At 45.3% G+C, this 18,720-nt stretch overlaps 1 protein-coding gene across 1 annotated transcript in view; it reads right to left on the bottom strand.

Moving 5' to 3' along the window:
• Positions 1-15,341, bottom strand: part of HDAC1 (histone deacetylase 1) — a 35,610-nt gene extending 20,269 nt beyond the window's left edge. The window contains exons 1-2 of the mRNA XM_013999116.2: positions 15,184-15,341; positions 5,146-5,258 (exon numbers count right to left, since the gene is read on the bottom strand). Of these exons, the coding sequence (XP_013854570.2) occupies positions 5,146-5,258; positions 15,184-15,232 (162 nt within the window). The 5' untranslated portion in view covers positions 15,233-15,341. The remainder of the gene's footprint in view (positions 1-5,145; positions 5,259-15,183) is intronic.

The following is an 18,720-nucleotide window of genomic DNA, read 5'->3' as shown; positions in this document are numbered from 1 at the left end:
TTGCTCAGTACAGAAGCCAGAGTATCACCCTTGAATCCTCCTTCTTCATCAATTACATTCAGTTCTCTTGAAACAACTGGCAATACATCTGTCAAATCTGTCTACTTCTGGAGTTCCCATTGTGGCTCAGCAGTTAACGAAGCCAACTAGCATCCATGAGGATGCAGGTTCAATCCCTGGCCTGGCTCAGTGGCTTAAGGGTCCCGTGTTGCTGTAGCTGTAGTGTAGGCCGGAGGGTACAGCTCCAATTAGACCCCTAGCCTGGGAACCTCCATATGCCACAGGTATGGCCCTAAGAAGACAAAAAGAAAAAAAAATTGTCTACTTCCATCCTCAGGCCACTATATTTTTTTCTTTTCTTTTCTTTTTTTGCTTTTTAGGGCCACATCTGTGGCATATGGAGGTTCCCAGGCTAGGGGTCAAATGGGAGCTACAGCTGCCAGCCTAGGCCACAGCCATGCAGATCCAAGCCACATTGGCAACATACACCACAGCTCATGGCAACACTGGATCCTTAACCCACTGAGCAAGGCCAGGGATTGAACCTGCAACCTCATGGTTCATAGTCCAATTGATTTCCACTGTGCCACGATGGGAACTCCCTCTTTTTAAATTTATTTTATTTTATTTTTTTTAGGGCCTCATTTTGCGCCATATAGAAGTTCCCAGGCTAGGCGTTGAATCTACAACTGCAGCTCACAGAAACATCAGATCCTTAACCCACTAAGCAAGGCCAGGGATCAAACCTGCATCCTCATGGATACTAGTCAGGTTCTTAACTCACTGAACTACAACAGGAACTCCAACATTTCTTTTCTTTTTTTTTAGGGCCACACCCACAGCATACGGAGGTTCCCAGGCTAGGGGTCCAATCGGAGCTACACCTGCCGGCCTATACCACAGCCACAGCAACACAGGATCCAAGCTGCATCTTTGACTTACACCACAACTCACGGCAATGCTGCATCCTTAACCTGTTGAGCAAGGCCAGGAATCAAACCCACAACCCCATGGTTCCTAGTCAGTCACTGCGCCATGACGGGAACTCTCCCAACATTTCTTTTCTTAAACTAGGTGATATTAGTAATAATGGGATTCTTTATACCCTACACATATTTTATAAAAATTCTCTCTCATAACTACTCAATATTTTATAAAAACATTAAAAAAAAAAGAACAGAAGGCGATGAATAAGAAGGCTGGGAATATTCAAAATTAGCATCCAAAGCAAGGAAGCAAAGCAGGATTCTTAATTATGTAAATAGGAAGGTGCCTGGATGAAGAGTGAGGATTTAGATTCTGGGAGAGACTAATTAGTTGTGTAGAAACAAAATTGGAGGAGAACTAAAGAGAACAAAGCCGTGTGAAAAAGACTTCAACACACATCCCCTTCACAGAAACTTTTTTTTTTTGGGCCAGGCCTGAGGAACTCAGAAGTTCCCGGGCCAGGGATAGAACCTGAGCTACAGCCGAGACAATGCCAAATCCTTAACTGCTAAGGCCATTAGGGAACTCCAGGCGGAGAAACTTCTATGAGAAGTCTAGGCAGCTTCTTTCAGAACTGACTCTCAGGAGTTCCCGTCACGGTGCAGTGGTTAACAAATCCAACTAGAAACCATGAGGTTACAGGTTCGATCCCTGGCCTTGCTCAGTGGGTTAAGGATCCTGTGTTGCCGTAAGCTGTGGTGTAGGTTGCAGATGCTGCTCGGGTCCCACGTTGCTATGGCCCTGGAGCAGGCCAGTGGCTACAGCTCCAATTAGACCCCTAGCCTGGGAATCTCCATATGCCGCAGCAGCGGCCCAAGAAATGGCAAAAAGACAAAAAAAAAAAAAAAAGAACTGACTCTCAAAAAGTTACCAATTTTAGAAGAGACACTAAAAATAATTGGCTATATGTGATTTAAGAAATGGATGTTAGGATCATAGCCTGGAGAAAAGACGATGAAAGGGATGTGCAGAGAAACAATGTTTAGGGAAGAGAACTAAAGATCTGTACTCAATAAAGAGGTAGTACAGAAATTTCCTGGTGGCACAGTGGGTTAAGGATCCAGTATTGTCACTGCTGTGGCACAGGGTGGATCCTCGGCATGGGAACCTCCACGTGCTGTAGAGGTGCAGCCAATAAATAAATAAATACATAAATAGGTAGAGCCAGAGAAGGAAAAAAAAAATTACAGGAGAGAAAACAAGGTCTAAAGATTTCAGAAAGAGATTATACTGGGGTTTTGGTTAGAAAACCACACAGAGAAGTATATCCAATAAAGTACTAATTATCTCCTATGACAGTCACTGTTGGTTGCTTCCAAAAAGCCATTCTCTCCCCTCTTTCTTGGTAACAGATCGCAATTTGGCTGGGTGTTAATGCACCCAGCCCCAAGCATCAAATGTGATTAGTCTAAGCCAATTGTTGGTGAATGGTCTAAGGATGGCAAATGACCCAATGATATTTAAGAGGAAATTTGTTAAGAAACTTCTAGGAAGGGTTTTCCTCTTTAACAAAAAATAGTTGCTGTGGCTCTGGCATAGGCCGGTGGCTACAGCTCCAATTAGACCCCTAGCCTGGGAATCTCCATATGCTGCGGGAGCGGCCCTAGAAAAGGCAAAAAGACAAAAATAATAATAATAATAATAATAACAAAAAATAGAGGGTTAGGTGGGGATAGTGGACAATGATCCAAATTAGGGCTGCTGTAAGGATTAAGGAAATAATTAGTAGCCCTGACTTGGTAACTAGCAATCTTTAATAAATGTTAGTTAATGTTTCCTCTTATTTAAAGATAGAATCTAGGTAGTTCCCATCATGGCTAAGCGGAAACAAATCAGACTAGTATCCATCAGGTTCATTCCTGACCTCGCTTAGTAGGTCAGGGATCTGGCATTGCTGTGAGCTGTGGTGTAGGTTGCAGATGTGGCTGGGATCGTACGTTGATGTGGCTGTGGCACAGGCCAGCAGCTGTAGCTCCGATTCAACTCCTAACTTCCATATACCGTGGATGCAGCCCTAAAAAGCAAAGGAAAAAAAATCATTTTGGAGTTCCCATTGTGGCACAGCAGAAACGAATCTGATAAGTAACCAGTAAACAAATTTGATTGAACCCGCAACCTCATACGCTGCGGGTGCCGCCCCAAAAAGCAAAAAAAAAAAAAAAGACAGAATTCATTTTGTAGTACCTCAGCATCACTCATGGAGGTTAATACAAACCCTAGGGTATGACAAGTACTTAATAAAAACCTCCTGAAAGGAAAAAAAAAAGAAATGATACTTGAGGTAACTCTTGAATATGACTAAGAGATGACTGGGTAATTTATTTTTTTTTTTTTGTCTTTTTAGGGCCACACCCATGGCATACGGAGGTTCCCAGGCTAGGGGTTGAATCAGAGCTGTAGCCGCCAGCCTGTAACACAGAATCCGAGCCACATCTGCAACCCACATCACAGCCGAAGGCAACGCAAGATCCTAAACCCACTGGGCGAGGCCAGGGATCGAACCTGCATCCCATGGATGCTAGTCGGATTCGTTTTCACTGAGCCATGACGAGAACTCCCTATCTCTTATTTAAAATACTTCATTTGGGAGTTCCCGTCATGGCACAATGGAAATGAATTCAACTAGGAACCAGGAGGCTTCGGGTTGGATCCCTGGCCTCGCCCAGTGGGTTAAGGATACAGCATTGCTGTGATCTGTGGCATAGGTCGAAGAGGCAGCTCAGATCTTGCGTTGCTGTGGCTGTGGTATAGGCAGCTGCTACAGCTCCAATTCGACCCTTAGCTTGGGAACCTCCATGTGCTGCAAGTGCGTCCCTAAAAAGCAAAAAAAAAAAAAAAAAAAAAAAAAAAGAAATAACTTCACTGTTCTTCTTAGCCTCTAGGAGATGTTCGAACTGGGAACCTTTGGACTAAATCTGGTCCACAGATAGACTCACGTGCTTTTGTTTGTACACATTTAAAACATACAAAGAAACTTGGGTTAACTTTTTTTTTTTTTTTTTTTTTTTTTTTGGTCTTTTTAGGGAGGTATCCATGGCACATGGAGGTTCCCAGGCTAGGGGTGGAATCGGAGCTGTAGCTGCTGAGCCTATGCCACAGCCACAGCAATGCCAGATCCGAGCCTCATCTGCGACCTACACCACAGCTCATGGCAATGCTGGATCCTTAACCCACTGAGCAAGGCCAGGTATGGAACCTGTGTCCTCTTAGATACTAGTCAGATTCATTTCCGCTAAGCCATGACGGAAACTCTGGAAGGTTTTTTGTTTTGTTTTGTCTTTTTAGGGCTGAACCTATAGCACATGGAAGTTCCCAGGCTAGGGGTCGAATCAGAGCTGCAGGTGCTAGTCTATACCATGGTCACAGCCATGCCAGATCCAAGCTGCACCTGCGACTTACACTTTAGTTGTGGCAATGCTGGATCCTTAACCCACTAGACCACAATGTGAACTCCAAGAAAGTATTTTTAATCCTCTTCAAAACAAGTGTGATTTTTTTTTTTGGCTGTACCCAAGTCATATGGAAGTTCCCACGCCAAGGATCAAACTCACACCACAGCAGCCACTTGAACCATTGCAGTGACAATGCTAGATCCTTAACATGCTGCACCACAAGGGAACTCCCCATTCAATTATTAAAACACTGCTCAGGAGTTCCTGCTGTGGCGCAACAGGTTCAGTGATGTCTCTGGAGCACCACCCCAGCCTAGCACAGTGGGTTAAAGGATCCAGCATTGCCACAGCTCAGCATAGGTCTCAATTGCAGCTAATCCCTGGCCAGGAACTCCATATGCCATGGGGTTGACAACAAAGAAGAAAGATACAATATATAAAATAAAATACTGCTCAGATATCACCTCTAGGAAACATTCCAAGGTTCCCTTCCTCCTTCAACCTTCATTATCTCGGCATCCTATACTTTTTAAAATTGTTGCACTTACACACTAAATTGTAGTACAATTTATTTGTGTACATGTTGGTCTCCAGCACTAGAGTGAGCTCCTTAAAAATAGAGAATCTCTATCATTTACAGTGTCTGCCACGTAACAGTCACTCAGCAGGTCTGATGTATGAGTCATTGAAAAAATGAGATAAGTAATGACATATGGGGAACCACAGCTGATAAAGTTAGGGAGGAGTGAAGCTCCCAGTAACTTACATAGATTTCCATTTTCCGGTAGAGACCATAGTTAAGGAGCAAATTGTGAGTCATGCGGATTCGGTGAGGCTTCATTGGGTGGCCTTGTCCATAATAGTAATTTCCAACATCCCCTGAAGAATAAAAGAGTGGCAGTTTTAGTGACACAATTAGAAATACACTCCCAGAAGAATCCATGAATTTTTAGAACAAACTGTCTTTCTGGTTCATTCTAGGCTACAAGATTCTCCCCCACCTCAAGGAAGAATAACTCCAAAAAACAAACAAAAAAACACACCAAAAAGCAAGCGACCCTGGTGAGATCGGCACCTAAGGCTAAGGATGTCAGTGTAGCCCAATTTTTCCCCCTGGAATCCACAGGCACTAGATAGCATGAGGGGGTCATTCCAAAAGGAAGAGCAGCCAGTGAGGTAACTCACCTCACCATATCTCCAAGGAATTCACTCCCACAACAGAAAAATAACCATCACTAAAAAGACAAAAAAAAAAAAAAAAAAGGAATTCCCATTGTGGCTCAGTGGGTTAAGAACCTGACTCATGTTCATGAGGATGCACGTTCAAATTCCTGGCCTCACTCAGTGGGTTAAGGATCCAGTGTTGCCATGAGCTGTGGTGTAGGTCACAGGCAGCTCGGATCTGGTGTTGCTGTGGCTTGTGGTATAGGCTGGCGGCTACAGCTCAGATTAGACTCCTAGCCTGGGAACTTCCATATGCTGCAGGTGCAGCCCTTAAAAAAAGACTGAAAAAAAAAAAAAGAAAGAAAGAAAGAAAGAAAAGAAAAAAAAATAACCATCACTATGCAGAATAAGTCACAGTTCACCTCATGACACTTTATGGAGTCAAAGCACATTCCCATTCATTTTCTTACTGGATTCTCACAATAACCCTATAAAATAGTTAGGACAGGGAATATTATTCCATTCATAGATAAGAAGACTGTGCTCATCATCTCCTGCTTCATCTGTAGCAATAACCTTCTAATTGATCCCCTGCCTTCAATTCAAAACTATCTGCCACATTGTCACCAGTTATTTACATGCAGAAATTCCCCAGGCCAGGGATTGAACCTGTGCCACAACAGTACCAGAGCCACAGCAGTGACAATGCTGGATCCTTAACGCATTGAGCCACCAAAGAACTAGTCAAGGACATTCTTAATCTACTTTTCCTTAATCTACTTCCTACTACCACCACCCTGCCCCAATACACACATACACTCATTCTGCTCTAGACCTGAGCAAGCAAATCATGGCCCCTGGGCCAAATACAACCAGCTGCCTGTTTTTTGTAAATAAGATATTACTGGAACACAACCATGCCCATTGGTTTATATATTGTCTATTACTGCTTTCAGAGTCATTATGGCAGGGTTGAGTAGTTGAACAGTTACCACAGAGACCTACCATTATGGCACACAAAGCCTAAAATATTTACCATCTGGCCCTTCACAGAAAGTTTGCCAATCTCTGCTGTAAACACACTAGACTATTATCAGCATTCACCTTCACACCAAAGTATCCTTTGTTCAGATATTCCTTTGACCTGGAATGTCCTCCCCCCTCTCCTTTTTTAGGGCTGCATCCTAAAATAAAAGGCATAGGGGTTGAATATCTATAAGGAACACCGGATCCTTAACCCACTGGGTAAGGCCAGGGATTGAATGTGCACCCTCATGGATACTAGTCTGGGTTCTTAACCCACGGAGCCACAATGGGAACTCCTGTCCTCTTCTTCTTCTTCTTCTTCTTTTTTTTTTTTTTTTTTTTTTTGTCTTTTTAGGGCCGCACCCTCAGCATATGGAGGTTCCCAGGCTAGGGGTCTAATTGGAGCTGCTACTGCCAGCCTACGCCACAGCCACTGCAACGCAGGATCCAAGCTGCATCTGCAACCTACACCACAGCTCACAGCAATGTCGGATCCTTAACCCACTGAGCAAGGCCAGGGATCGAACCCAAAACCTCATGGTTACTAGTTGGATTCGCTTCCGCTGCGCCATGAGGGGAACTGCTGTCCTTCCTTTTCTTTTCTTTTTTTTTTTTTTGGTCTTTTTGCCATTTCTTGGGCCGCTCCCACGGCATATGGAGGTTCCCAGGCTAGGGGTCTGAATGGAGCTGTAGCTGCCAGCCTACGCCAGAGCCACAGCAACGTGGGATCTGAGCCGTGTCTGCAACCTACACCACAGCTCACGGCAACGCCGGATCATTAACCCACTGAGCAAGGGCAGGGATAGAACCCGCAACCTCATGGTTCCTAGTCGGATTCGTTAACCACTGCACCACGATGGGAACTCCTGTCCTTCCTTTTCTGATGATCCTCACACTACAAAGCCCAGCTCAAGTGCTAAACACATTCCTAATCAGAATAAATGATCTTTTCCTCAAAATTCTGCATAAAGTACTTAATTTTGTTTTTTATCTGAATTATTTACATATCTATTTTGTATCCACAAGACCAGTGCTCCTTGAAGGCAAGGACAAATATGCCCTATATATCATAGAGGCTCAATAAAGACTCAAAGAATTGAAGAGAGACTCAGAGAACTTAATACGTTTGCTTAAGACCACACCGCTAATGAGTCATCTGGGAGTCATCCTTCTAACTCCAAATCCAGTATGCTAAAAGCTACATCAGGGAGTTCCCACTATGGCGCAGCAAGTTAAGGATCCAGCATTGTCTCTGTAGCAGCTTGGGTCACTGCCAAGGTGCAGTGGCCCAGCACAGTGGGTTAAGGATTCAGCATTGCTGCGGCTGTGGCAAAGGTTGCAGCTGCGGCTCAGATTCAATTCTTGGCCCTGATTTGATTCCTGGCCAGAGAATTTCCATATGCTGCACATGCAGCCAAAAAAAAAACAAAAAACAAAAAAACAAAACAGGTTTCCCAGGTATCTACTTTGGTTTGCACCTAATCCAGAGGGCTCTGTAAGTCTACCTGGTAGAAAGTTTCTAGAACAGTATTTCAAAACCGTGCGATCTTGCACACAAGATCTCTTCCAAAGATCTCTCCTTGGAAGTCCATTGGGATGAGACAGATCTTTCAACACCAGTAAAAAGAAAGGTCTTAACCTCTTAAGCACTGTGATTTGGAAGTGCTAGAATCAGGCTTCATTCCAGGGAGTAATGTACTGTGGGGAATGCCACTAACATCCAAGCTACACTCCAATTTTCTTTGGCATAGATGTGGCCTGGGATAATGGGAAACTTCTAAAGAACTGGATATTTAGGATCTCACCCTTTTCTCTTTTTTTTAATTTATTTTTTCCCCAAAACATATTTTTTTAGTTGAAGTATAGTGGATTTACAATGTTGTGTTAACTTCTGCTCTACAGAAAACTGATTTAGTTATACATACATACATATTCTTTTTTTTTTTTTTTTTTTTTTTAAGGTCACACCCGCGGCATATGGAGGTTCCCAGGCTAGGGGTCAAATCAGAGCTATCGCTGCTGGCCTACACTAGGAGTCACATCTGTGACCTGCACCATGGCAATGCCAGATCCTTAACCCACTAAGCAAAGCCAGGGATGGAACCTGCCTCCTAACGGATACTAGTCAGATTCGTTAACCGCTGAGGACGGGAACTCCTATATTCTTTTTTTTAAAATATTCTTTTTTTTTTTTTTTTTTGTCTTTTGTCTCTCTTTTGTTGTTGCTATTTCTTGGGCCGCTCCCGCGGCATATGGAGGTTCCCAGGCTAGGGGCTGAATCGGAGCTGTAGCCACCGGCCCACGCCAGAGGCACAGCAACGCGGGATCCGAGCCGCGTCTGCAACCTACACCACAGCTCACGGCAACGCCGGATCGTTAACCCACTGAGCAAGGGCAGGGACCGAACCCGCAACCTCATGGTTCCTAGTCGGATTCGTTAACCACTGTGCCACGACGGGAACTCCCTTTTTAAAATATTCTTTTCTGGAGTTCCGTCATGGCACAGCAGAAACAAATCCCACTAGGAGCCGTGAGTTTGTGGGTTTGATCCCTGGCCTCGCTCAGTGGGTTAAGGATCCGGCATTGCCATGAGCTGTGGTGTAAGTCACAGACGCAGCTCAGATCTGGCGTTGCTGTGGCTGTGGTGTAGGCCAGCAGCAACAGCTCCGATTAGACTCCTAGCCTGGGAACCTCCATATGCCGAGGGTGTGGCCCTGAAAAGACAAAAGACAAAAAAATAATAAATAAATAAACAAAATATTCTCTTCCATTACGGTCTATCATAAGACTTTTTTTTTTTCTTTTTAGCGCCACACCTGTGGCATATGGAAGTTCCCAGGCTAGGGATCAAATTGAAGCTGCAGCTGGCCTACACCACAGCCACAGCAATGCCAGATCTGAGCCCCATCTTGTGACCTATGCCGCAGGAACACTGGATCCTTAACCCACTGAGCAATGCCAGGGATCAAACCCTCATCCTCACAGACACTGTGTCAAGTCCTTAACCTGCTAAGCCACCACAGGAACTCCTATCACACGGCATGAATACAGTTCTCTGTGCTACACAGTAGGACCTTGTTCTTTATTGCATTCTCTCTTTTTCTTTTTTTGGCCACTCTGCAGCATATGGAGTTCCCGGGCCAGGGATCAGATCTGAGCCCCAGTTGCAATCTATGCTGCAGCTGTGGCAATGCCAGATTCTTTAACCCACTGTGCCAAGCCAGAGATTGAACCTTCAGTGTCCTGCGGCACTGAGAGATACTGCCAATCCCTCTGCACCACAGAGGAAAGTCTCTCTTTTTAAATAAGCCTTATTTTTTATAACAATTTTATTTATTTATTTTTGTCTTTTGGGTTTTTTTTTTTGGCCACACCCAAGGCATGTCCCAGGCCAGGGATCAAACCCACAAGACAACATTAACCAGAGCCACAGCAGTGACAATGTCAGATCCTTAACCCACTGAGCCCCCAGGGAACTCTGGCCTTTCATCCTCTCCTCTTAGTCTTTGTGAGGCCTTTACTCTCAGCCAGAACCATAAGCCAGAGGACAGCATGTAGTGGCATCCAATAGGAAACCTTGTCCCATATATACACAGACTTTGAAATGCAATAGCAGGGAAGGCAGCAGACTGTTCCCAGGGCTCCTCAGAGAACCTTATCAGCCATGGGGACGGGTACAACAGGTTCTCAAGGCACGGCTATGACTTTCCAGATGCAGACTCAATTTGTGGCCAGTAAGGAGTCACATGGTCATTACTATGCTATACAAATGGATTCCTCCTTACCCATGTCTCTGGCATGGGCCTTGATCCCCAGCAACTCCCCTGCCTATCAACCCAGAATCCAGGCAAGGCTGAAGACTTGGGGAATGAAGATAACCTATCTAGAAAGCTAAGGGAGGGCCTGAGGGTGAGGCCCAAAGACATCAGGCTTTCCTTAACAATTTTTAATTGGGTTGCTGAGACTTTAAAAATCATCCTTGGAGTTCCTGTCATGGCACATCAGAAACAAATCTGACTAGGAACCATGAGGTTGCGGGTTCGACCCCTGGCCTCGCTCACTGGGTTAAGGATCCGGCGTTGCCATGAGCTGTGGTGTAGATGGCAGACCTGGTTCAGATCCCACATTGCTGTGGCTGTGGCATAGGCTGGCAGCTGTAGCTCTGATTGGAACCCTAGGCTGGGAACCTCCATATGCAGCAGGTGCTGCTCCAAAAAGACAAAAAAAAAAAAAAAGGGAAAGAAAGAAAAAGAAATTATCCTTTTAGATACCGATGGCTCTCCCCATCCACTAACCAGGATAAGGGAGGCCTACTGTGCTATGCCATTTTATGTAAGGAACTCGAACATCCTTTTGATATCTGTGGTGGGGTCCTGAAACTATCCACGCTCTTTTAAACTTTTAAAAAAACATTTAAAGAGCTTTCTGCACTGTTCTCATAGTTTTTTTAGTTTATAGGAGAGTGGCCTGAGGCCTGGAAAGGTAAAGTGACTTGCCTAATACTTCGAAGCTTCTGAATGGCGGAGCCAAATCTGAGTCCCAAACTAGTGACCTCACTGCAAAATTCACAAGTAGTTTCCCAAAAAGTAAGAAATCTCCTTTCTCTAAAGACTAAGGTCTTTATACTTTTTCTCTTTTTAAACTTAAAAGTATGGAGATCCCAAACTGTGCAAACTGATATGGCTACAAAGTCACAGACTCCAGTCTCAAACGGGCAATCCTTTGGAATTATTTTCCTGGCTCCCTCTTTCTGAACAGCTGTCTCTTCAAGATTGCTACTCTACCAATGCCCTCTCCAACTCTCAGAAAAAAATATTCCCTCACCTCATCTCGAAAATTCCCTCCACTTTCTCCCTATCTTCTCCTCCCTATCTTTAAACTCTTCCTTGCTACTTACCCTCTCATCCCAAAAGGAACTTCAGCTTGGAAAGCTAGTGTCCCTATCTGTGCTCTGGTTTCCATTCCCTGGTCTTCTTAGGAAACTCCATCATTACTAGCCCCTCTCCCGAACATCTTTTTTTTTTTTTTTTTTTTTTTCGTCTTTCTAGGGCTGCACCCAAGGTATATACAGAGGTTCCCAGGCTAGAGGTCGAATCTGAGCTGTAGCCGCTGGCCTACACCACAGCCACAGCAACACTAGATCCTTAACCCACTGAGTGAGGCCAGGGATCAAACCTGCACCCTTATGGATGCTAGTCAGATTCGTTTCCAATGAGCCACTATGGGAACTCCTCTCCCCAATATCTTCAATCTCTCTCCCTGTCTATTTTCCATACGAATTTGCATATACTCAACTCTTAGCCATTCTATCTCCCTCTTACCAACAACTCTCTCTCTCTGCCCCAACAGCTGCCTTTTAAAAAAGCTCAACCTGCAACAAGCACATGAAAAAATGCTCAATATCACTGATTATTAGAGAAATGCAAATCAAAACTACTACGAGATATACCTCACACCAGTCAGAATGGCCATCATTAATAAGTCCACAAACAACAAATGCTGGAGGGGGTGTGGAGAAAAGGGAACCCTCCTGCCCTGTTGGTGGGAGTGTAAACTGGCACAACCACTATGGAGAACAGTATAGAGGTACCTTAGAAAGCCATATGACCCAGCAATCCCACTCTTGGGCATATATCCGGACAAAACTTTCCTTGAAAAAGACACATGCATCCGTATGTGCATTGCAGCACTATTCACAATAGCCAAGACATGGAAACAACCTAAATGTCCACCAACGGATTATTGGATTAAGAAGATGTGGTATATATACACAATGGAATATTACTCAGCCATAAAAAAAGAACAAAATAATGCCATTTGCAGCAACATGGATGGAATGAGAGACTATCATACTGAGTGAAGTAAGTCAGAAAGAGAAAGACAAATACCATATGATATCACTTATATGTGTAATCTAATATACACACAAATGAACCTTTCCAAAGAAAAGAAAATCATGGACTTGGAGAATAGACCTGTGGTTGCCAAGGGGGAGGGGGAGGGAATAGGATGGATTAGGAGCTTGGGGTTAGTAGATGCAAACTATTGCTTTTGGAATGGATTAGCAATGAGATCCTGCTGTGTAGCACTGGGAACTATGTCTAGTCACTTATGATGGAGCAGGATAATGTGAGAAAAAAACAATGTATACGTGTATGTGTAACTGGGCCCCCATGCTGTACAGTAGGAAAAAAATTATATTGGGGAAATAACAGTAAAAAAAATTAAAAATAAAATAAATAAAGTATAAAGAAATAAATCAAAAATAAGTTAAAAAGTTCAACCTGGAGTTCCTGCGGTGGCACAGCAGGTTAAGACTCCAACTGTAGTGCCTCAGGTTGCTGCAAAGGTGGCAGGTTTGATTCTTGGCCTGGATAGCATTGCTGCAGCTTTGGCATAGGTCACAGCTGCAGCTCAAATTCAATCCCTGGCCTAGGAGCTGCCATATGCCAAGGATGTGGCCATAAAAAGAAAAAAATAAAATAATTTTAAAGTTCAACCTGATGCCTCCTCTTCACCAGTCCATTCATTATTCAATATACTGCAATTTAGTTTCAGTTCCAAACCCTACACAGGAAACAGCTCCTGCCAACACTTGGCCACTCCCTCCTTCTTCTGCCTATTGTAACCCAACACTTTCTGGTTCACTTACCTAACTCTGGTCATTATCTCTATATCTTTATTTATTTCATTAACAAGTATTTATTGAGAAGCTACTATGAGCTAGGCACTGTTTTGAGGGCTGAGCACACAAAGGTAGACATATTCCCTTTCCCTAAGGAGCTTACTATAAGAAGTTATGAACACGTAAATGAGCAATTCCAGTACACAGTGACAAGTGCTATGATGAGGGAATACAGAGTTTTTCTCAGTCCATTTTAGAATCCCACCCTGAACCTTCTCTTTTCACCCTGTAGAACTTCTTGAATGGGATATGAGGGTGACTGCATCCTCCTCTACAACTAAAATTATCACCTGTGTGTATGTATGTATGCTGACAATCACCAAAAATCTCTATCTTCTCATTTGTCTCCTAAGCTGCAGACGTGAATGGTCAACTGCCTGCTGGACACTTCTACTTGGATATCCCCCAGACAGCTCAACAAATATTTCTTTAAAAAACAAAACCCAGGAGTTCTCTTGTGGCATAGGGGGTTAAGGATTGAGGACTGTCACTGCAGTGGCTTGGGTTGCTGCTGTGGTGTGGGTTTGATCCCTAGCACAGGAACTTTCATATGCAGCAGGCACAGACCAAAAAGAAAAAAAAAGAAAAACAAAAAAGAAAAACAAAAACCAAAACCCCAAGTTATCAACTGATGGGGCCTTCCAGCATCAAATTGTCCAAAACCAGAAATTTAGGATCCTTGCTTTCCTCTTCCTCACTTCTCCATTCATGAATTTCTGTCCCAGAGTGATAGTTCTAAAGTATAAATTTAATGATGTCACTAACCTACATACAACTTCAATGACTCACAAGTGCCCTAAGAATAAAGTCCAACTTCCTTAGGGTAGTGCGCCCAGCCCTTCAAGATCTGACCCCCATTACTTTCTCCAGCCTCATCACTTGCAACCTTTTTTCTTACCCCTGCTCCCTACCTTCTAACACTGTGCCCCCAAATCTGTGTTTCTGCCATACTGTACCTATACCTGCTGTTTTTCAAAGGTGCTGTCCTCTCTCTTACTTCTCAATTTGCTATCATCTCTGCCCTTCCTGAGCCTGGCTAAAAACTCCTGTTCTTCAGGTCCTAACTGAGATGACACCTCCTTCCCTGACTCCTCGGGCAAGGTGGGTGCTTCTTCTCTGTGCTCCTAGAACACTTGGAGCTGTCCTTCCTCCCATCCTGATAGTGGAGAGCAAGTGTCTGTCATTGTCTATCTGCTTCTCCAGACTAAGAGGAAGATGGCAAGTGCTTTGATCATCCCATGGCCCCAGCCCCCGAACCGCTATCTAGAACAGAGGAAGCTGCTGCTCAAAAGATTTCTGTTCAACAAAAAAAGCCTGTTTTAACAGGTTGCATCCATCCCTTCCCAACCCCAGGGGTCCCAGTTTCCAGTAGCAACTGCAGGCCCCGCTGGGAGACAGGGGGAGAGGAGTTGGGGACCTCTAGGTGGTGAGCCCTGCAAGCCTCTCACCAGAACAGATGAGGAAGGAAAGAGACTGTGCGAGACCTTCGGATTCTCAGCAAGAGCATGTAACCCTGCAGCCTCCTCCATCAGATTCTGCCTCCCACCTCGGACATAGCCTCCCCTCTAGGAGGCCTCCTCAAACTCCACATCAGACCTCAGGATTCCCCACCAAGGTGACCTCACGCTTCCCCAGGAGACCCTCTCGGCCTCGACCCCCTCCCTCAGCCCCGACCTCCGTCCCCTCGGCCTCCCCCCTCAGGCTCCACCCCCTTTCCTCTTAGCCTCCTCCCTCAGCCTCGACCTTTTTTCAGCCTCCGCCCTCAGCCTCGACCTACTCTCAGCCTCAGCCTCCTTCTCTGTGCCTCCTCCCTCAGCCTTTCCCTAACGCCTCAGCCACCTCCCCTCGGATCTTCTCGGCTCCTTCTCCTGGATCCCGCCTGGCCCGGTCCTGCCCCGCCCCCGCCCCCGGCGCGAGGACTGTACTCACCGTCGTAGTAGTAACAGACTTTCCTCTTGGTGCCCTGAGTCTGCGCCATCTTGCTCGCCTCCCGTCCCTCCCGTCAGTCGGTCCGTCCGCCCTCCCGCCGGCGGCTCCGCTCAGCGTCCGACCAGCGGGCAGGGGGCGGGCCTTCAGTGCGCTCCGCCCGTCCCCGCCCGGGCTCACCTATAGCCGCGCAGCCCGGGCACCGCTCCAGCCAATCAGCGGCGCCGGGACGGCCCGGAACTCGGCGGGGGGCAAGGGCAGCCCGGCAAGGCCTCCGAGGGCCCCCTGGGCCTGTACCAAGGTCCGCGACAGGGGGGTGGGGCTGCCCCGGGACTGTACCACTTGTCCCGGGGGAAGAAAGCCGAGCTGCAAACTTCGCTGTCCCATTGGCGTTGGGAGCTCACTCGGAGGTCAGAGGCCAACTTTGGCATTTGACAGAGAATCAATGGAGGCCTACGGTGGGAAGTGACTTGCGTAAGGTCACTCAGCTAAGTTTGGAGGAGGAGAAATAAATTGACAAAGAACAGGAAACTGCTGTAGGCCAAGGGCTTTGCCATGGCTTTACCGACATTATCTCAGTGTCTCTCTTATGCCTCATGATGGCTTTAGAGGGGGGCTTTTTAATCCCCATTTTACAGATAAGGGTAATGAAGTTAAGAACTTCATGACCTCCTCAGAGTCACACAGTTAGTAGTCACATTCAATTTTCAACTGTAGGTTTTTGTTGTTCTTGTTAATTTTTTTGTTATGCCTACCATGGACCAGAGTGGCAGAACCCAGCCATTCTCACTCTAAAGCCTACCTTTCTGGTGCTGTCACCTAGAATGACTAAGGAGTGCCTTTAAACTTGGAGGAAATTAGGAGTTCCCATCGTGGTACAGTGGAAACGAATCTGACGAATCCATGAGGTTGCGGGTTTGATCCCTGGACCCGCTCAGCAGGTCAGGGATCCAGTGTTGTGGTGAGCTGTGGTGTAGGTCGCAGACACGGCTCAGATCTGGCATTGCTGTGGCTCTGGCATAGGCCAGTGGCTACAGCTCCGATTAGACCCCTAGCCTGGGAACCTCCATATGCTGCTGGTGTGGCCCTAAAAAGACAAAAAATAAAATAAATAAATAAATAAACTTGGAGGAAACCAATGGTCCCCTTATACTGGAGCAGAGTTCCTCATGGATAATTCTTTGTTGTCAGGTAATTCTGTGCACTGTTGGGTGCATCCTTGGCTTCTACTCATTAGATGCCAGTAGCACTCCTCCCCGAGCTGTGACAACAAAAAGTGTCATTGTAAAATGTCTCCAGTTCAAGAGGGGAGGGTACTCATGGTCCTATAGTCAATATGATATATTTTTATGCCTCTTTACAGTTTAAAGACTGTTTGGGTACTTGTGTTCCTTACTTGGGAATTGCATTTAGGCCATTAATTATAAAGCTAACAGGGCAATTCTCCTATACAAGCAGCAAAGGACCAGGAAATAAACCCTCTTTCCAGTTCTGTATTTCTCTTTCCTAACTAGGAAAGTTTCTGGGCCTCCATTTCCCTCTTAGTAAAATGGAGAGTGTGAGAATACAAAATTCACCTACTCTGGAGTTCCCGTCATGGTGCAGTGGAAATGAATCCAACTAGGAACAGTGAGGTTGCGGGTTTGATCCCTGGCCTTGCCCAAGTGGGTTGGGGATCTGGCATTGCTATGAGCTGTGGTGTAGGTTGCAGTCGTGGCTCAGATCTGGCATTGCTATGGCTGTGACATGGCCATAAGCTGTAGCTCCGATTGGACCCCTGGCCTGAGAACCTCCATTTGTGCGGGTGAGGCCCTGGAAGGAAAAAAAAAAATTCACCTACTCTGCCGCTGCAGCAGTGTCCAAAGGAGGAAGTGGGCGGGGATTAGATGAGGTCATGGGTGTGGCAGCATTTTATAAAATGCAAAACAGGAATCACACACTTCAAGATGCCTACAGAGGTCAGGCAGGTGGTATAAATGAGTGGGTTTAAATTATATTTATATTATTAATATTAGTTTGATTCAGGCACTTTGCTTATGTTTAAAATTGAATTCTTTTTCACTTTCATAAGGAAGTATGTCCTTCCCCCATCTTTCTTCAAGCACACTGCCATCTTCAGGAATCTTTCATTTTCTCACTTTTTAATGGAAATATGGGTGCAGAAAACCATTTCGTCTTCCTCTTTGTTACAAGAACAACAGCACAATCATGATGATAAATAGCCACTAACACTCAGTTTCTTTTTTTTCTTTTTTTGTCTTTTTAGGGCCGAACCCAAGGCATATGGAAGTTCCCCCTCTAGGAGATGAATCGGAGCTGCAGCCTACACCATAGCTACAGCAATGCAGGATCAGAGCTGCATCTGTGACCAAGACCACAGCTCACAGGAACACCGGATCCTTAACCTACTGAGCAAGGCCAGGGAGAGAACATGCATCCTCATGGATACTAGTCAGGGTTGTTACTTCTGTGCCACAACAGGAGCTCCGTCACTCAGTTTCATTGTCTGGAAGCCATATGGTGTGCCTCCAAAAGGACAGGTAAGCCCAAAGGAGCCAAATCTTCCTGTTTTTTCAAGAGAAGGTGGAAATCTGGAGTTTTATGTAAGACTCCCCCAATTTTTATAAACTGACTGCTAACTCCATCTATTTTCAAGACAGCAGTAAGAGCCATCCCTTTAAAATGTAAGTCAGATCATGTCTTGGCTCAGCACAAATCCCGGCAAAGCCTCCTCAAAATGACTCCTGAAAAGGCCACAAGGCCCCAGGCCTCTTGGGTTTCATCCCGCTCCCTCAGGTCACCGTTACCACTCAGAGCTTCCCAGGCAAGCTTTCAGCCTCAGGCTGTTCCCTCTCCCTAGCTGCTCCTTACCCAGATCATGTGACTCATTCCCTCACCTTCTCCAAACCTTTGCTCAAAAAATCACCTTCTCAATGAACCCTTCCCAGACAAGTGTCTTTGAAACTACAAACCTCCCCCAAACGTGACGTTCCTTCTTTTTTTTTTTTTTTTTTTTTTTTTTGGCTTTTTATGGCTGCACCCACAGCATATGGAAGTTCCCAGGCTAGAGGTCTAATCAGAGCTGTAGCTGCCGGCCTACACCATAGCCACAGCCAGATCCGAGCTGTGTCTGTGACCTACACCACACCTCATGGCAGTGCCAGATCCTTAAACCACTGCGCAAGGCCAGGGATCGAACCAGAAACCTCATGGTTCCTAGTTGGATTCATTTCCACTGAGCCAGGACAGGAATTCCCCAAACATGACATCCCTAAGTCTCCTTACCTTTTCCCTTTAGCACTGTCACCTTGTAGCATGTCATATCATTTACTTCTTCATGAGGTTTATTGTCGATCTTCCCTTACAGAACGTAAGCTCCACAAGAGATTTTACTTATCTACTGCATAGCCTGTGAGCTCAGATTTGTGCCTGGCACACAATAGAGATTCAATAAATATTTGTTAAGTGAGTGAATTAACTCAATGTCTAAAAACACCTTCAGGCTGAATCTGAACATAGCTGAGGTCAAATATAGCCCTT

Source organism: Sus scrofa, chromosome 6 (assembly GCF_000003025.6).
Source record: "Sus scrofa isolate TJ Tabasco breed Duroc chromosome 6, Sscrofa11.1, whole genome shotgun sequence".
In the NCBI taxonomy this organism is placed as follows: Eukaryota; Metazoa; Chordata; class Mammalia; order Artiodactyla; family Suidae; genus Sus; species Sus scrofa.
This window is presented reverse-complemented; position numbering and strand designations above follow the sequence as displayed.